The sequence below is a fragment of the Pongo abelii genome, chromosome 9 (genome assembly GCF_028885655.2).
Source record: "Pongo abelii isolate AG06213 chromosome 9, NHGRI_mPonAbe1-v2.0_pri, whole genome shotgun sequence".
NCBI classification, from domain to species: Eukaryota; Metazoa; Chordata; class Mammalia; order Primates; family Hominidae; genus Pongo; species Pongo abelii.
In genome coordinates, this window is record NC_071994.2 from 122,447,458 (window position 1) to 122,466,969 (window position 19,512).

At 40.8% G+C, this 19,512-nt stretch overlaps 1 protein-coding gene across 2 annotated transcripts in view; it reads left to right on the top strand.

Moving 5' to 3' along the window:
* The window catches only part of CBL (Cbl proto-oncogene), a 101,755-nt gene that overhangs the window by 20,387 nt on the left and 61,856 nt on the right, over positions 1–19,512 (top strand). Inside the window, exon 2 of one of the 2 annotated variants that reach the window (XM_002822604.3) lies at positions 6,106–6,353. In XM_002822604.3, the coding sequence (XP_002822650.2) occupies positions 6,106–6,353 (248 nt within the window). Of the gene's footprint in view, positions 1–6,105; positions 6,388–19,512 lie in introns of those variants that run through there. The other variant, XM_054525243.2, reaches the window with a different exon arrangement.

A 19,512-nucleotide genomic window follows, 5' to 3' on the forward strand; every position in this document is an offset into this window, starting at 1 on the left:
GGTGGATTCTGTAGCTTTCGCAGATTGTTGGTCACCCACTTCTTGTGTTACCTGCTGCGTTTTCTCTATTTCTTGGTTATCAGAGACCATGCAGGACTGGGAAAGTAGTTGTGTTATGGGCCCAAATGATAGGACTATGCTGCCAGATTCTGGGAATCATCAAAGGATGATATGAGGTCCACCATTCTGTCTTCAGTAGGCAATTCTTGCCTCCCCTGCATATAAGCCAGTCAGATGGTGTGGAAGTGAGGAGGGGAGCTAACACTTATTGAATGCGATTTTTTTGGAAACTGTGCAATCTTTTTATGCAAATTTTATTGTGAGGCATTATCTTTGATTTTGTGGTTAAAAGAACTAAGGCTCAGAGGTTAAGAAATTTACTCAACTTAAATAACTGAAACGGGACATTTTTTTTTTTTTGAGATGGGGTCTGTGGCATATCTCGGCTCACTGCAACCTCCTCCTTCTGGGTTCAAGCAATTCTCCTGCCTCAGCCTCCCGAGTAGCTGGGACTCCAGGTGTGTGCCACCATGCCTGGCTAATTTTCGCATTTTTAGTAGAGATGGAGTTTCACCATGTTGGCCAGGCTGGTCTTGAACTCCTGACCTCAAGTGATCTGCCTGCCTCAGCCTCCCAAAGTGCTGGGATTACCGGCATGAGCCACCACGCCCCGCCTGAAGCAAGACATTTTGATATGGCTATTTGATTCAATCTGGTCAAGATACTAAAACATTATTTAGTCCTTTAAAAATTTAATTGAAAACTTAAAAACGTACAGTTTAGGCTTTAGCATAATGTCTCTTTGGCGACTTCCTTACCTGTTCCACAAATCTCTCTCATTACCTTCTCCACCTTGTTCACTATGCTTTAATCTCACTGACCTTTCTATTCTTCAAACAAATCTCAACCTCTTTCCACTTTAAGACCATTGAAGGACAATGGTTTGATGGTACAGTGGTTTGATTTGGGATTTTTCGACTTCATGATGGTGCAAAAGTGATAGCTATTCAGTGGAAACTGCACTTTGAATATCCATATAACCATTCTGCCATTCTGTTTTCACTTTTAGTACAGTATTCAGTAAATTACATGAGTTATTCAGCATTGGATAATAAAGTAGGCTTTGTGTTAGATGATTTTGCCCAACTCTAGGCTACTGTGTTATGAGCATGTTTAAGGTAGGCTAGGCTAAGCTATGATGTTTGGTAGGCTAAGTATATTAAATATACTATTGACTTGTGATATCTTCAACTTAGGATAGGTTTATTGGAATGTAACTCCATTGTAAATTGAGGAACATCTGTAGTTGTTCCTTCTTTTTGGGCTACTCTTCTGCTGTAGCTGCCTTTTTTCTCTAATTTCAACTCTTAGCCTAAATGTCGCATCAGAAAAGCTTTATCTACTGGTCACCAGCACTTTCTTATCATATTAGCCTATTTTAATTCTATAGCAAACCTTTTAATTTTCTTTTTGTTTTTTTAAAGACAGAGTTTTGCTCTCGTTGCCCAGGCTGGAGTGCAATGGTGCAATCTTGGCTCCACGCAACCTCTGCCTCCCGGGTTCAAGCGATTCTCCTGCCTCAGCCTCCCAAGTAGCTGGGATTACAGGCATGGGCCACCACGCCTGGCTAATTTTGTATTTTTATTACGGACGGGATTTCTCCATGTTGGTCAGGCTGGTCTCGAACTCCTGACCTCAGGTGATCCACCTGCCTTGGCCTCCCAAAGTGCTGGGATTACAGGCGTGAGCCACCGCCGCCCTGCAAACCTTATAATTTTCTTGTTGACTTCATTTTTATTGTTTTATTGCTTGAGTCCTCTCACATTCAGATACCTTGTCTTTTTACTTCTGTGTCCCTGTGCCTGACACATATTTGTTGAATGAATATGTTGAGAAAAATAAAAACTGGTACAACCTTTAACTTACAGCCTCCATATGTACAAATTGGTCTCTGTCTGAACCTATGCTCACTCTTTTTTTTTTTTTTTTTTCCTATTCTAGGAGGCGTCCTCTTCTTTTAAAATATATATTTTTTAATATATTCTTTTTTTTTTTTTTGAGATAGAGTCTCATTCTGTCACCCAGGCTAGAATATGGTGGTGTGATCTTGGCTGACTGCAACCTCCGCCTCAAGCGGTACTCCCACCTCAGCCTCCTGAGTGACTGGGACTACAGGTGCCCACCACCATGCCTACCTAATTTTTTTAATATGTTTTTGTAGAGATGGGGTTTCGCAATGTTGCCCAGGCTGAATTTTAATTTTTTAGAAATAGACACAAAGCATTTTGGGAGGTCGAGGCGGGCGGATCACCTGAGTTCAGGAGTTTGAGACCAGCCTGGCCAACATGGTGAAACCCTGTCTCTACTAAAACTACAAAAATTAGCCGGGCATGGTGGCGCATGCCAGTAATCCCAGCTACTTGGGAGGCTGAGCCAGAAGAATCACTTGAACTCGGGAAGTGGAGGTTGCAGTGAGCTGAGATCGCACCATTGCATTCCAGCCTGGGGAACAAGAGCAAAACTCCATCTCAAAAGAAAAGGGAAATAGGGACAAGGTCTTGCCGTGTGGCCCAGGCTGGAGTGCAGTGGCTGTTCACAGGCGTGATCATAGTACACTGCAGCTTCAGACTCTTGGACTCACTCAAGCAATCCTTCTGCTTCAGCCTCTGGAGTAGCTGAGACTTACGCCCATACCACCACCACCACTCCTAATTCCTTCTCTCTCTCTTTTTTTTTTTTGGAGACATGGTTTCGCTCTTGTCCCCCAGGCTGGAGTGCAGTGGCGTGGTCTTGGCTCACTGCAACCTTTGCTTCCTGGGTTCAAGTGATTATCCTGCCTCAGCCTCCCGAGTAGCCGGGATTACAGGTGCCTGCCACCATACCTGGCTAATTTTTTTGTATTTTTTAGTAGAGACAGGGTTTCACCATGTTGGCCAGTTGTCACTTATCTCCTTTTCTCTTCTGGATCTTTCTTAATATAAAGCATGTTTGGTTTTCAGTTTTTGCTGGATCTTAATCTCTAGTTACAGTGTCAGTCTTCCCCACTTCCTTCCACAGACTAACATAGGAAACTACAATTTTAATATTTTTATTGTAAAATATAGTCTGTTTATAAATACCTGACTTACTTTTGGAATGTAGCACTTGTAAACTGGGAACTGTCTGTATTTGTTTTATTAATATGAGTTATTAACTCTGTTGTACTTAGAATATAATTATCATCTGAGGTGGAGTCTTTTTTCCCTGGGCATGTTCTTCCCTTTTGACTTGAACACTTGATAAGAATGAAGAGCTTTCTAAAATGCTGTGAAAATGTTCATGAACCGAATGTTTTTGTTGATTCAGCTTGTCTTTGTTTGCTAGGCTTATATATGAGGCTAGCTGGATGTGGTGGCATGAGCCTTTAATCCCGGCTGTTCAGGCAGCTTAGGCAGGAGGGTTGCTTGAATCCAGGAGTTCGAGGTTGCGGTGAGGTATGATTGAGCTCCAGCCTGAGTGACAGAGTGAGTCTTTTTCTCAAAAAACAACAACAACAACAAAAAAAACCCAAAAACTTAAGAAAACAAGAGTCCAAGAAATGTTGTATTGAGAATGACATATTTAGTTTTACAATTTTCATATTATCATTTGAAGAGTTGTGTTTTTTTGTTTGTTTGTTTTGTTTTTTTGAGACAGAATCTTGCTGTTGCCCAGGCTGGAGTGCAGTGGCATGATCTTGGCTCACTGCAACTTCCACTTCCTGGGTTCAAGTGATTCTCCTGCCTCAGCCTCCCGAGTGGCTGGAATTTCAGGCGTGTGCCACCATGTCCGGCTAATTTTTGAAGAATTCTTGATCATTAGTCATTAAACGGGAATTTATCCTAAGGAAATGATCTGATGTATAGAAGAATGAAATACCCAAGCATGTTCATCACTGTGATGTTGCAGTAGTAAAGACTTGAAAACAAAAGAAATGTTAAAACAAAGTTGGGGGGAGATGGTTAAGATATGTTATTGTCTATCCATAGACTAGAATTATTTAAATATCTCAAAAAAGTTTATAATGAGCTTTCAGTGACATAAGAAAATAGGTATTTTTAAATGTGAAATAAAAAGGAGAATGTCAGGCTTATGCTTCCATGAATGTTAGCTTAGGTTGTTTTGAACCAAATATACTGCTAATAGCTAGAAAAGCTAGAAGACATAGATAGAATTGTGATCAAGACAGTGAGAAATTATGCCAAATTTGGGAAGTTGAGGAGAGCTGTGAGAAATTTATTTTCATGTAATGTGTAAGGGATCTAGTTTTATTTTTTCCCATATGGATAACAAAGTTTTCAATAGTTTTTCTCTTGTATTCTTGATTTGCAGTGTCACCGCCGATACTGAATTTCCTTATGTGCATGTGTGAGTCTGTTTCTGGACTTTCTGTTCCGCTAGTTTGTCTTTTCCAGACACAGAAAAGTCCATGTAAATAGAAAGCACAAACAAGTTGTTAGGAATAAATCCAATTTTATTTGTATGACAAACACAAAATGGACTAAACTTACCAGTTAGGAAACAATGATTGTTACATTGGATTTTTAAATTCTATCTATATGATCTTTAAAAGAAACACTTAAAACATAACTCAGAAAAGTTGAAAGTGAAAAATGGGACAAAGAATTACCAGACAAATTCTGAGAGTCCAAATGTAGGACTCTCAGCTCCATGCTTTACTGGGTCCAAGGCCTCTCTGTTCCTGTTCCTCAACCGGTTGTTAAAACTCAAACCCCAGGTTGGGTGCGGTGGCTCATGTCTGTAATCCCAGCACTTTGGAAGGCTGAGGCTGGCGGATCACCTAAGGTCAGGCATTCAAGACCAGCCTGGCCAACATGGCGAAACCCCATCTCTACTAAAAATACTAAAATTAGCTGGGTGTGTGGCGGGCGCCTGTAATCTCAGCTACTTGGGAGGCTGAGACAGGAGAATTGCTTGAACCTGGGAGGCGGCAGCTGCAGTGAGCTGAGATTGCACCATTGCACTCCAGCCTGGGCAAAAAGAGCAAAACTCCATCTCAAAACCAAAAAACAAACAAAGGGCCGGGTGCAGTGGCTCACGCCTGTAATCCCAGCAGTTTGGGAGGCTGAGGCCAGTGGATCATGAGGTCAGGAGTTCGAGACCAGCCTGACCAACATGGAGAAACCCTGTCTCTACCAAAAATACAAAATTAGCCAGGCATGGTGGTGCATGCCTATAATCCCAGCTACTCAGGAGGCTGAGGCAGGAGAATTGCTTGAACCTAGGAGGCGGAGGTTGCGGTGAGCCAAGATCACACCATTGCACTCCAGCCTGGGCAGCAAGAGTGAAACTCTGTCTCAAAAAACAAACAAACAGACAAACAAACAAACAAACAAAGCTCAAGACCCTAGATTACAGAGATTTTCCTCCCAGGGCAGTCATGTCCTTTATTTCTGTCCCTGGGAATTTTTTTTAGTCTATTATAGGGGTCAGGCTGGACACAGTGGCTCGTGGCTATAATCCCAGCATTTTGGGAGGCTGAGGCAGGTGGCATTGTTTGAGCTCAGGAGTTTGGGACTAGCCTGGGCAACATGTCTCTACAAAAAGAAAAAAAAAACCAATTAGTTGGGTGTGGTTACGCATGGCTGTAGTCCCAGCTACCCAGGAGGTTGAAGTGGGAGGATCACCTGAGTCTGGGGGTTTGAGGCTGCACTGAGCCGTGGTTACTCCACTCCACTCCAACCGTGAGACCGTGTCTCAAAAAAAAAAATAAATAAATAAATAAAAATATTGTGGGGATCAGTAGTATATTTAAAAGTAATTTGCCATATTTCATCTAGCATGTTTTAGGCATTTATGTGGTTGTTTTCCCCTAGTTGTTTGTTCTGTGTGTTATCTGTACTATTAGTCTCTCAAAGGGATTTAAAAACACATTCTTCTGGAGGACCACTAAAAATTTTAAAATGATTGCCCGTGGGCAATGGGGTTATGGATCTGCTTCTTATATTCTCATGTATTTTTCATATTTTGCAAAAGAGCACATATTTCATAACTTTCTTAAACCTAAAAAAGGGAGCTGTCCTTAAAATTCTCCAAGTAATAGCCCTTCTTTTTCATTTGTTGCAGGTGGTGCGGTTGTGTCAGAACCCAAAGCTGGCGCTAAAGAATAGCCCACCTTATATCTTAGACCTGCTACCAGATACCTACCAGCATCTCCGTACTATCTTGTCAAGATATGAGGGGAAGATGGAGACACTTGGAGAAAATGAGTATTTTAGGGTGTTTATGGAGAATTTGATGAAGAAAACTAAGCAAACCATAAGCCTCTTCAAGGAGGGAAAAGAAAGAATGTATGAGGAGAATTCTCAGCCTAGGTAATGGAGAAATACTACACAAATAATAATGCAGGTCTGTGACTGCCTGAATGGGTAACACATAGAAGTAGTTGAGTTGGTTTTAATTTTATGTTAGTAGGAATGGAAAGTTGACATTTGATTTAAAGGTATAGTTTATATAAAAGGTTGCCATGGATGACATTGTAGTATCCCTAACTCTGATTGATTTGCTTACCTCTGAAAAATCATTTACTGATAGTAATGAAAATGAGTTGGAGGCAGTAGGTCCTTTGGAGAACCTGAAGATCATGAAAGTTTGTGGGTAGGTGGGAGTTTGGAAGAAAGAAGATTGGGGTTAAGTGAAGTTTGGGAGTAAATAAGGGGCAGATCTTGCCGAAAGCTGTAGCATATTAGGTAAATTTATGTGTGGGATATATAGGGGAAAAAGCCACTAGTTTAACTTTTTAAAACATGAAGCAAAGTGAAATGACATTTTCTTTATAGGTAAAAGTAACTTTTCAAATAAAATAGGTAGAGGTGAATGCAGTTAATTCAATAAATATTTGAAGGATCACTATTATTCTTTTGTATTAATTTTATTATTATCATTATTTTTTTGAGACAGAGTCTGACTCTGTCGCCCAGGCTGGAGTGCAGTGGTGCGATCTTGGCCTCCAGGTTCAAGCGATTCTCCTGTCTCAGCTTCCTGACTAGCTGGGATTATAGATGTGCACCACCATGCCTGGCTAATTTTTGTGTTTTTAGTAGAGATGGGGTTTCACTGTGTTGGCCAGGCTGGTCTAGAACTCCTGACTTCAGGTGATCTGCCCGCTTTGGCTCACAAGGTTCTGGGATTACAGATGTGAACCATTGCGCCTGACCCTCTTTTGTATTAATTACATACCAGAAACTATAGGCTATCCTGCATGTTGTTAGCTTAGCTGTCGTGAATTACATACTGGGAGAGAAATAAGTAAACTGTATGTGTGGATGTAATTGTGTTTTATTTTGTTCAATTGGAACTAAATATTAACTCATCTAGAATGAGTAATAAAATAATTCCACTAGAATTTTTTAGTGAGTAAATTATTCTTGAGGAGTGACTTGAATTAGAAGGAACACTATTTCTGAAGTCATCTGGTTACCATGCATGACTCTAGCAGTAACATACTAAATGGTGTCCTTGTTGTCTGCCTTTCCTTTAGGCCTGTTGGCCTAGATTCTGGCAACCCTAGCTCTCAATTAAAATTTTATGCACATGATTATCCATATTATCATTATTGCAACAAATTACTCAGGTGTAGTCTGAGTAATGGACTGAAAATGTCCATCTTTTCTTTCTTTCTTTTTTTTTTTTGTTTGTTTGAGACAGAGTCTTGCTCTTGCCACCCAGGCTGGATTGCAGTGGCGTGATCTTGGCTCATTGCAACCTCCGCCTCTTGGGTTCAAGTGATTCTCCTGTCTCAGCCTCCTTAGTAGCTGGGATTACAAGCATGCACCACTGTGCCTGGCTAATTTTTGTATTTTTAGTAGAGATGGAGTTTTGCCATATTAGCAAGCTGGTGTCGAACTCCTGACCTCAGGGGATCCACCCGTCTCAGCCTCCCAAAGTGTTGGGATTACAGTTGAGAGCCACTTCAGCTGGCCTGTCCCTCTTTTCTTAAAAAGATTCTGATGAGTGAATTCAATCCTTAAGAGCCTTTGTAACTTCTAGTTTATCTGGAAGTGGACTTTGTTGCTTTTAAATATTCAAACTTTGTAACTTTTGTTAAAACCTCGACTGTATGGACCTTTTGGCTAACTAGTCATTTTATATTTTATTGCTGAGTTTCTAAAAAATAATTTTAATTCATGAGGTACTAAAACTTAAAAATTTTATTTACCATGTACTGTGAACTAGGTTCTGGTTCTAGGAGGTGAAATGGAAAGTTCAGCATTCATATTTGAGGTAATATGACAAATGCAATTATAGAGATATGTACAAAATGCTATTGGGAGCTGGGCACAGTGACATGTACCTGTAATTCTAGCTACTCAGAAGACTGAGGTGGGAGGATTACTTCAGCACAAGAAATTGAGACCAGCCTGGGCAACACAGCGAGACCTCTTCTTAAAATAAATGAAACATTTAAAAAGTGTTGTGCAAATACAGTTTTGTCCAGTGGCATTAGAGAAGGTGGCGTAGAGGACTTGTAATTTGAATTAGAGTTTGAAGGATAAATAGGAATTTTCTAGGCAGAGAAGTCAAGAAAAGTCTTTTAACACAGTGGCATGAAAATGGAGGCTCTGGTATGTTTAAAATGAGAACTTTGGTTTGGTTAGAATTGTGGGAGATAGATATGCTGGAAATACGGGTTGAAGTCAGATTGTAAAGGGCTGTTTTTTGACCTCTAGACTTTTTCCTATAGTTGATAGGCTGTCATAGAACAGGTTTATTTTAAAGAGCATTTCTTTTTTCTATTTTTTTTTTTTTTTTTTGAGATGGAGTCTCACTCTGTTTCCCAGGCTGGAGTGCAATGGCGCAATATTGGCTCGCTGCAAACTCTGCCTCCCGCATTCAAACAATTCTCTTGCCTCATCCTCCCGAGTAGCTGGGATTACAGGTGTGTGCATCACGCTGGGCTAATTTTTTTGTATTTTTAGTAGTGACAGGGTTTCACCATATTGGCTTGGCTGGTCTCAAACTCCTGGCCTCAAGTGATCCGCCCGCCTTGGCCTCTATTTTATATGTATTCTCACAATAAAGTGTGCTAGAGAAAAGAAAATGTTACTAAAATCATAAGGAAGATAAAACATATTTATTATTCAGTAAGTGGAAATGGATCCTCATAAAGGTCTTCATCCTCATTGTCTTCATGTTGAATAGGCTGAGGAGGAGGAGTAGGAAGAGGAGGGGTTGGCTGCTGTCTTGGTACTGAAGATTCCAGTACTGGTGTTTCTGTGGTAGAGGCAGAATAGGTGGAGGAGGTGGAAGGGGAGGCAGGAGAGGCAGGCACACTTGGTGTGACTTATATTGAAAAAATAGTCTGTGTATAAGTGAATCCACACAGTTAAACCCATGTTGTTAAGGCTCAACTATGTCTAATTTGCCGTTACGAAATGACTTCATTATGTGTTGACAAGTTCTTTTGCCTCTTTTTAAACCTCACTGTCAGTGTGCCTGTCTATATCAGTATTATTCCCCCTAACATGAGGCTTTTAATATTTTATGGACTTTGAACCCAGATTTGTACAAATTATATGTAAAATGAGAGTAAACATATTTCAAGTGAGAATCAAGGAGTTCATTTTTTCAATCAACTTTCTCAGGTTGAAAGGGTTTTTGTAAACAGGGAAAAATGTATAGGCTTTTTGCGTATGATCTTTGTGGTCTTTTTGATTACTTAGAGGTTTTTTTTTTTTCCTATTCAGTTTTTAAATTGAGATATAATTCACATACCATAAAATTCGCCCTTTTAAAGTGTACAATTTAGTGGTTTTTAGTGTATTCACAAAGTCAGGCAACCATCACCCCTCTGTAATTCCAGAACATTTTCATCCGCCACAGGAAACCCCACTCCCATTAGCAGTCACCTTTGTTCCTCTCTCTGGATCTCCCCTGGCCCTTGGTAATCACTAATACCTGCTTTCTGTCTATGTGGATTTGCCTGCTCTGGACATTTCGTGTAAGTGGAATCACATAACGGTGGCCTTCTGTGGTTTTTTTTTGTGTGTCTTCTTTCGCTTAGAATGTTTTTACAATGCACCCATATTGTAGCATGTATCAGTACCTCATTCCTTTTTATGGCTAAATCATATTTCAATGTATGGATATACCATATTTTGTTTATGATATTTTTGTCATTTCTACTTTTTGGCTATTACTGAATAATGTTGCTATGAGTATTTATGTGGCAGTTTTTGTATGGCTATAGCCATATAAACATATATACATATATGTTTTCACTTCTTTTGAGTATATATATATACACATAGGAGTGGAATTGCTGAGTCATATGGTAATTCTGTGTTCAACTTTTTGAGTAACCTCCAAACTATTTCCACAGTAGCTGTACCATTTTTCGTTCCCCTAGCGATGTATGTGGGTTCTGATTTTTTGCTAACACTTGCTATTGACTTTTTTTATTATAGCCATTCTACTAGGGGTAAAGTGTCTTGAGGTTTTGAAATGCATGTGAATACTTTTTCATGTGCCTATTGGATGTTTGTATATAGTTGTCCCCCTTTATCCTCAGTTTAACCTTCCTTGGATTCGGTTACTTGCAGTCAACCATGGTTTGAAAATATTAAATGGAAAATTCTAGAAATAATTCATAAATTTTGAATTGCATGCCCTTCAGAGTAGTGTGATGTAATCTCGCAATGTTCTACTCTATCCCAGCCGGGATGTAAAGCATCCCTTTGTACAGCATCTCCATGCTGTATACACTAGCACCTGTTAGTCACCTAGTAGCTATCTTAGTTATCAGATTGAAAAAACATAATATACACAGGGTTCAGTACTATCTGTGGTTTCAGGCATCTGCACATCTTGGAATGCAAAGGGGGACTATTATATCTTCTTTGGAGAAACATCTATTCAAATCCTTTGCCCATTTTAAAGTTGCATTATTTGTCTTTTCATTGTTGAGTTGTAAGATTTTTCTTCATATTCTGGATGCTAGACCAGATACATGATTTGCAAAACTTTACTCCCATTCTGTGGGTCATCTTTTCACTTTCTTAGTAGTATTCCTTGAAGCACAGAAGTTTTTAATTATGGGGAAGACCAGTATTTATTTGGTTTTTGTACTTTTAAGAAATTACTGCCTAATTCAAGGTCATGAGGCCTGTTTTTTCCTATTTTATAGTTTTACTCTTGTATTTAGGTCTTTGATCCATTTTTGAGTTAATTTTTGTATATGGTATGAGGTAGAGGTCCAACTTTATTCTCTTGCATGTGGATATCCCTTTGTCTCAGCACCATCTGTTGAAAAGACTGTCCTTTTTAATTGCATGGACTTGTTGCCCTTTTAGGAAGGAAGGAAGTGTAAGGGTTTATTTCTGGACTCTTCAATTTCATTTCATTAATCTACATATCTATCTTAATGCTAGTACCACACCATCTTGATTACTGTAGCTTTGTACTAAAGCTTTGGAATCAAGAAGTGTGAGTTCCTCAGCTTTGTTTTTCAAGATTGTTTTGGCTGCTATTCTGGGTCCATTGTATTTCTTTTTTTTGAGATGAAGTCTCACTCTGTCACCCAGGCTGGAGTGCAGTGGCGCCATCTTGGCTCACTGCAACCTCTTCTTGCCAGGTTCAAGCGAGTCTCCTGCCTCAGCCTCCCGAGTAGCTGGGATTACAGGTGCACACCAACAATCCCAGCTAATTTTTGCATTTTTACTAGAGACAGGGTTTCACCATGTTGGCCGGGCTGGTCTCGAACTCCTGACCTCAAGTGGTCTGCCCATTGCAGCCTCCCAAAATGCTGGCAGGTGTGAGCCACTGTGCCCAACCTCCCTTGAATTTCTGCATGAATTTAGAATCAGCCTGTCAATTTGATCCCAAATACAATTTTTTTTTTTTTTTTTTTTTTTTAGTAGATAGAGTCTTGCTCTGTCACCCAGGCTGGAGTACAGTGGCATGACCTTGGCTCCGCCTCCCGGGTTCAAGCGATTCTCCTGCCTCAGCCTCCTGAGTAGCTGGGATTGCAGATGTACACCACAACCCCTGGCTAATTTTTCTATTTTTACTAGAGATGGGGCTTTACCATGTTGGCCAGGCTGGTCTCGAACTCCTGGCCTCATGTGACCCGCCCGCCTTGGCCTCCCAAAGTGCTGGGATTGCAGGAGTGAGCCACTGTGCCCGACCCCTAATGTTTTCTTATCAAAAAGAGCAGCAGGGGCTGGGTGTGGTGGTTCACACCTGTAATGCCAGCACTTTGGGAGGCCAAGGTGGGTGGATCACCTGAGGTCAGGAGTTTGAGACCAGCCTGGCCAATGTGGTGAAATCCCATCTCTATAAAAAATTAGTGTGCTGGCAGGTACCTCTAATTTCAGCTACTCTGGAGGCTGAGGCAGGAGAATCTCTTGAACCCAGGAGGCGGAGGATGCAGTGAGCCGAGATCGAGCCACTGCACTCCAGGCTGGGCAACGGAGCGAGAGTTCATCTCAAATAAACAAGAGCAGCAGGAATTTTGGTAGATATTGTATTAGATCTGCCGGTCATTTTGGGGATTACTGCCATCTTAACAATACTGTTTTCCACTAAATGAATACTGGATATATTTCCACTTACATTTTTATTCATTTTTGTTGTTGTTGTTTTAGACAGAGTCTCACTCTGTTGTTGCCCAGGCTGGAGTACAGTGGCTCAATCTCAGCTCACTGCAACCTCCACCTCCCAAGCTCAGGTGATCCTCCCACCTCAGCCTCTCTAGTAGCTGGGACCATAGGTGCGCACCATCATGCCTGGCTAATTTTTGTATTTTTTTGTAGACACGAGGTTTCGTCGTGTTGCTCATGCTGGTCTCAAACTCCTGGGCTCAAGCAATCTGCCCATCTCCACGTCACAAAGTGCTGGGATTACAAGCATGAGCCACCTTGCCTGGCCTTACTTATATCTTCTTTAATATCTTCTTTAACGTATTTCAGTAATGTTTTGTAGTTTTCAGTGTTCAAGTTTTTTTGCCTTCTTAGTTAAGTTTATTCCTATTTTGTTCGTTTTGATGCTATTGTAAATGGAATCGTTAATTTTAGGTTCATATATAGAAACATAGTTGACTTCTGTATATTGATCTGGTACTCCACAACTTTGCAGAACTTACTTATTGGCTCTAGTAGCTTTTTAGTAGGTTCCTTAGGCTTTCCTAGATACCAAATCACGTCCCATGCAATTAGAGGTAGTTTTACTTCTTCCTTTTCTTTCTGGATGCATTTTATCTCTTTTTCTTGCCTAATTATTCTTGGCTGTATTGAATAGGAATATCAGGAGTGGCCATCTTTGTCTTTTTGGTATTGAGGAGGAAAATGTTCAGCCTTTCACCATTGAGTATATAAGCTGTGAGATTTTTGTAAAGGCTTTTCATCAGGTTAAAGAAGTTTCCTTACATGTCTTGTTTTTCAGTTTTTTTTTTTTTTGCTTGTTTTTTGTTTTATCATAAACAGATGTTAGAGACCTTTTATGTTTCATTCGTGGTTTTTCTTTTTTTGATAGGTGAGTTGTGGACAGCTGAGTGCTAGTTAAATATAGTACATAGAAAGAATCTTGAAAAGAAAACTAGTTTGAATAAGCCAGAGTAGAAACTTGTTGACTCATAAAATTCTAGAAAAAATGAGTATCTTAAATTGCACTAAAGAGGCTGGGCATGGTGGCTCATGCCTGTAATGCCAGCACTTTGGGAGGGTGAGGTGGGCGGATCACTTGAGGTCAGGAGTTGGAGACCAGCCTGGCCAACATAGTGAAACCCCATATCTACTAAAAAATGCAAAACAGTTAGCTGGACATGGTGGCATATACCTGTAATTCCAGCTGCTTGGGAGGCTAAGGCACAAGAATCGCTTGAACTCGGTTGGTGGAGGTTTGCAGTGAGCTGAGATCACGCCCCTGCACTCCAGCCTGGGTGACAGGGCGAGACTGTTACCAATAAAAAAAAAATAAAATAAAAAACAGAAAGAAAAAGAAAAATTGCACTAAAGGCAAGAATGCAGGTAAACCTCAGGAACAACTGAAACCAGGATTGAAATGTTGCCAGGACTCTGTCTGTTCTCTTTGATTCTTCTGGTGTTACTTCCATACTCAGTGCAGATTAATGTGTAAATTGCAGAAAAGTTTGGTCTCTATTACACTCAAGTTTTATATCTTAAGAGTTTCTGCTGTAGCAGAAGATCTGACTCTTAGTTGCAGTTTTCACTTTGGCTTGGTATGGAGCATTTGATTGTCCCTGGACCAGTCTCTGGAAGGAGAAGTTAAGTACTGGGATTAGTACAGCAGAGGCCAGTTGCAGACCTCTAGACTAATCGACTGTGGCTTGGGAGACATATGTGTTACTTCATAGTCATGTTAATGGGGGAGTTTGTTCCTAGTTTTTTGGGCGTTGAGGAGCCAGTCTCTTAAATATTCTCTATGAGTGTACATAATTGGCTGGGCGCAGTGGGTCATGCCTGTAGTGCCAACACTTGGGGAGGCTGAGGCGGGTGGATCACCTGAGGTCAGGAATTCAAGACCAGCCTGGCCAACATGGTGAAACCCCGTCTCTACTAAAAATACAAAAATTAGGCGGGTGTGGTAGCGGGCACCTGTAATCCCAGCTACTCGGGAGGCTGAGGCAGGAGAATCACTTGAACCTGGGAGGTGGAGGTTGCAGAGCCGAGATTGTGCCACTGCACTCTAGCCTGGGAGACAGAGTTAGACTCCATCTCAAAAAAAATGAAAAAAAAAAAAGAATGTACATAATTCTATCTATTATTGTATAGTATTGTTGCTTCATGATTTTATTTTAGTTATTATTTGCTGATTTAAGTTCTCCAAAGATAAATTTGCCCTCATTTTTCTTAGACTTTATAAAAAATGAATTAAGTAAAACCATAAGCCTCTGTTTTGCCTTTGATCTTTCTGGGTTTTGCACCTGTTTTCATTTGTGTACAGGAAGTTACAGTAGAAGCCGAATGGGATTATACAGTGCAGTTAATTTTAAAAACTTGATTGTATTCATTGTGCAAGTAGGATTAAGCTTTTCTAATGTAATTCTGCCTTCTTAGAGGTAGGAAAAGGAAAAAAAAATTAGTATTGAGTATTTTGTCTATGGTAGGCACTACTCCTGAATAGCACATAGTCCCTTCTTTTCGTGAAGCTTATAAGCTTATATTATCTCTTTTTCCATTAGTTTCCAAAGCATAACCTCCATATTATCATCCAGTGGAACAGTATTTAACAAGCTAGGCAAAAGTGTTTGTGCAGCTATAACCTTTTCCTAGCACCCTGAAAATAGGTTTCAATAAGTGTGCCAAATTCTTCTGGTAGGTAATGGCAGCTTAGATCTTTGTGTTCAGGAATTTGGGCTTGGTGGGAAGAGATTTTCACTTAGGTTAAAAATGTCCTTGCATTTAGGAAAGGGACAGCAACATGGGTCCTGAAAAAGATTTTCAGTCCACGAGAGAGACAATGATGGCTTGGACCAAAGTGGTGGGTGTAGATATGGAAAGAAGTGGGCAGAATTTGATGTATTTAAAGCTAACATACCAGGACTTGCTAATGAATTGGATAGATTTCTAGTTTGAGCAACTGGATAAATAGTGCAATGGGAAGCCACTGAACTTTTGAACAGGTGAAGGATGTGATCCACTTGTATTTTACAGTGATAGTATTGGTTGCTGTCTGGAAAATAGGTAAGGTCTTGTGGCAATGATGGAAATAGATGGATAGGTTACTAGGTTATTACTCTAGGCCAGGTTAGATTGGTTAGACTAGGGAGGAGGAATTTAAAATGAAGAGAAGTGAGCAAATAAGAAATAGATTGGGGCTAGGCATGGTGTAATTCCTGTAATCCCAGTGATTTGGGAGACTAAGACAGGAGGATCACTTGAGGCCAAGAGTTTAAGACCTGCCTGAAACTGGGCACGGTGGCTCACGATTGTAATCCCAGCACTTTGGGAGGCCAAGGCGGTGGATCACCTGAGGTCAGGAGTTCGAGACCAGCGTGAACATGGTGAAACCCCCTCTCTTCTAAAAATATAAAATCAGCCGGGTGTGGTGGCAGGTACCTCTAATCCAAGCTACTCAGGAGGCTGAGGCAGGAGAATTGCTTGAACCCAGGAGGTGGAGATTGCAGTGAGCCAAGATTGCACCACTGCACTCCAGCCTGAGTGACAGAGTGAGACTCCATCAAAAAAAAAAAAAAAAAAAAAAAGACCAGCACGGCACCATAGAGAGACCCTGTCTCTACAAAAAATTTAAAAAAGAAAAATTAGCTGGGTGTGGTGGCATGCATACCTGAAGTCCCAGCTACTCAGGAGGCAGCTGAGGTAGGGAGGATCACTTGAGCCGCTGCACTATAGCCTTGGTGACTGAATAAGGCCCTGACTCTTTAAAAAAAAAAAAAAGAAAGAAAGAAAGAAAGAAACCAGTTTGCTAGGCCTAAAATAATTGTTTCTTTTGGCTTGCAAAAGTGGCAAAAATGGCAAATCTACTTTTTTTAAAAAAATTTTTCTCTCAAATCTATTTATGATGAGTATTCCAAAAGAGGATGCAGGGACATGAGTATTGCCATACCAGGTCGCATTAGGGGTGAAATTGGTTTAACCTTTCTGGGGTGGTGGTTATATCAAAAGATTCAGAATTTTCAGCCAGGCGCGGTGGCTCATGCCTGTAATCCCAGCACTTTGGGAGGCGGAGGCAGGCAGATTACCTGAGGTCAGGAGTTCGAGAACAGTCTGGCCAATGTAGTGAAACCTCGTCTCTACTAAAAATACAAAAATTAGCTGTGTGTGGCGGTGCACGCCTGTAATCCCAGCTACTTGGGAAGCTGAGGCAGCAGAATCGCTAGAATCCAGGAGGTGGAAGTTGCAGTGACACGAGATCATGCCATTGCACTCCAGCCTGGACGACAGAGCAAGACTCAATCTCAAAAAGAAGATAAGATTTAGAATTTTGCTTAATAAGTTCACTGGTAGGATATTTATTTATTTATTTATTTTTAAAGAGAGATGTTTTCCAGGCTGGTCTCAAGTGATATGCCCACTTCACCCTCCCAAAGTGCTGGGATTATAGGCATGAGCCACTGCGCCCAGCCTACTGTTAGGAATTTATCAAAAAAGAATTGATCAAGGATGTGAGACCCGTCTCAAAAAAAAATTTTTTTTTTTTTGCTGATGAAGAGTAATGATATGACAATATATTAACTAGGCTATAGAATTGTATGTTTAATGATATTCCATTTTTGTAGAAAGTATTTTAAAATACGAAAACAACACCGAGAAAGAATGATACCAAGATAACAACGGTAAGTATTAGAATTAGAGGTGGTTTAAATTTTCTACAATGAATATGCAATTGATCAAAAAAACTTTTTTTTTTTTTCTTTTGGGAGGCAGGGTCTCTTGTCACCCAGGCAGGAATGCAGAGGTGTGATCACAGCTCATTGCAGCCTCAGCCGCCCAGGTTCGAGCAATTCTCTTGCCTTAGCCTCCTGAGTAGCTGTGACTACAGGCGTGTACCACCATGCCTGGCTCGTTTTTAAATTTTTTGTGGACATAGGGTCTCACTGTGTTGCCCAGGCTGGTCTCAAACTCCTGTGCTTAAGTGATCCTTTTGCCTTGGCCTCCCAAAGTATTGGGATTACAGATATGAGCCACTACTCCTGACCTCAGATTCTTTTTAGAAGAAGAAAAAAATGTGGTAACTTCTTAGGTAACAGCACAGATTCACAGGAACAGTTCTGAAAATTTTCCCTTTTATTGTAGTAATATGATCACTAGATTATGGTGAAGTTCAGTGAACCTAGCTAGAGAGGGTGCAAAGTTCCTAGCTAGAAAGACTGGAAAACGGTTAGAATCACCAAGGTGAAGTTTATGAAGGTGAAAAGTCACAGTTAGTTCTCACCATCATCCTGTACAAGGTAATAGTGCTTGCAGAGCAGTAATTAAATTACTATGGTTTGTTTAATTATGAAAACCTGATAATCAGATCATCTGTTTTCTTAGAAATTCTAATGTAGTGGTAGGTTATATTAGTGCTTCAAGCATGGTTTGCTTTTTATTTTTAATTAAAAATTTTTTTTTGAGATAAGGTCTCACTCTGCCGTGCAGGCTGGAGTACAGTGGTGCAGTCTTGGCTCACTGCAGCCTCAACCTCCAGGGCTCATGTGATTCTCCCACCTCAGCCTCCTGAGTAGCTGGAACAAGTGCATGCTACCACGCCCGGCTAATTTTTTTTTTTTTTTTTTGAGACGGAGTCTCGCTCTGTCGCCCAGGCTGGAGTGCAGTGGCGCGATCTCGGCTCACTGCAAGCACCGCCTCCCGGGTTCATGCCATTCTCCTGCCTCAACCTGCCTAGTAGCTGAATTTTTGTATTTTTTGTAGAGATGAGATTTTGCCATATTGCCTAGGCTGGTCTTGAACTCCTGAGTTCAAGCAATCCGCCCCACCTTACCTTACCATAGTGCTGGAATTATAGGTGTGCGCCAGCATGCTTGGCCTATTTATTTTTGTGAGATAGGGTCTTGCTTTGTCACACAAGACTGGAGTCCAGTGACACAATCATAGCTTACTGCTGCCTCTTCCAGGATAATCAATTTACCTGCTTCAGCCTCCCAAGTAGCTGGGACTACAGGCAACACCACCATGCCTGGGTAGTTTTTTAATCTTTTGTAGAGATGGGGTCCCACTTTGTTGCCCAGACTGGTCTCGAATGCCTGGCCTCAAGTGATTCTCCCGCCTTGGACTCCAAAAGTGCTGGGATTACAGGTGTGAGCCACCTTGCCCGACCAGTTTTTTTTTTTTTAAACCAGATATCTGCCTGCTTGTCTAGAGCTTTTTTTTATTAATGCAGTTTTTCTCTCAGCCTTTTGGTTTGAGGACCCCTTTACATTCTAAAAAATTTTTGAGGACCTCAAAGAGCTTTTGTATATATGGGTCATATTGATCAACATTTACCATATTTGATACTAAAACCGAGAGATTTTAAAATATTTAGGTTTTTAACCTTTAAACACTTAACAATAATAAGCCTATTACATGTTAACATAAAAAGTTTTAATGGACCAGGTGCAGTGGCTCATGCCTGTAATCCCAGCACTTTGGGAGGCCGAGGCGGGTGGATCACTTGAGGTCAGGAGTTCGAGACCAGCCTGGCCAACATGGTGAAACCCCATCTCTACTAAAAATACAAAAATTACCCGGGCATGGTGGTGGGTACCTGTAATCCCAGCTACTCGGGAGGCTGAGGCAGGAGAATCACTTGAACTTGGGAGGTGGAGGTTGCAGTGAGCTGAGATCGTGCCATTGCGCTCCAGCCTGGGTGCCAAGAGCAAAACTCCATCTCAGCAAACAAACAAAAAAGAAATAGAGACAAGGTCTTGCTCAACCTTCTTCATAACTGGGACTGTAGGTCTGTATCACCATGCCTGGCTAATTTTTAAATTTTTGTGTAGAGATGGGATCTCACTATGTTGCCCGGGCTGGAATTTTTGTTGTTATAAATTAACCGGTCTTTGGTATTTTG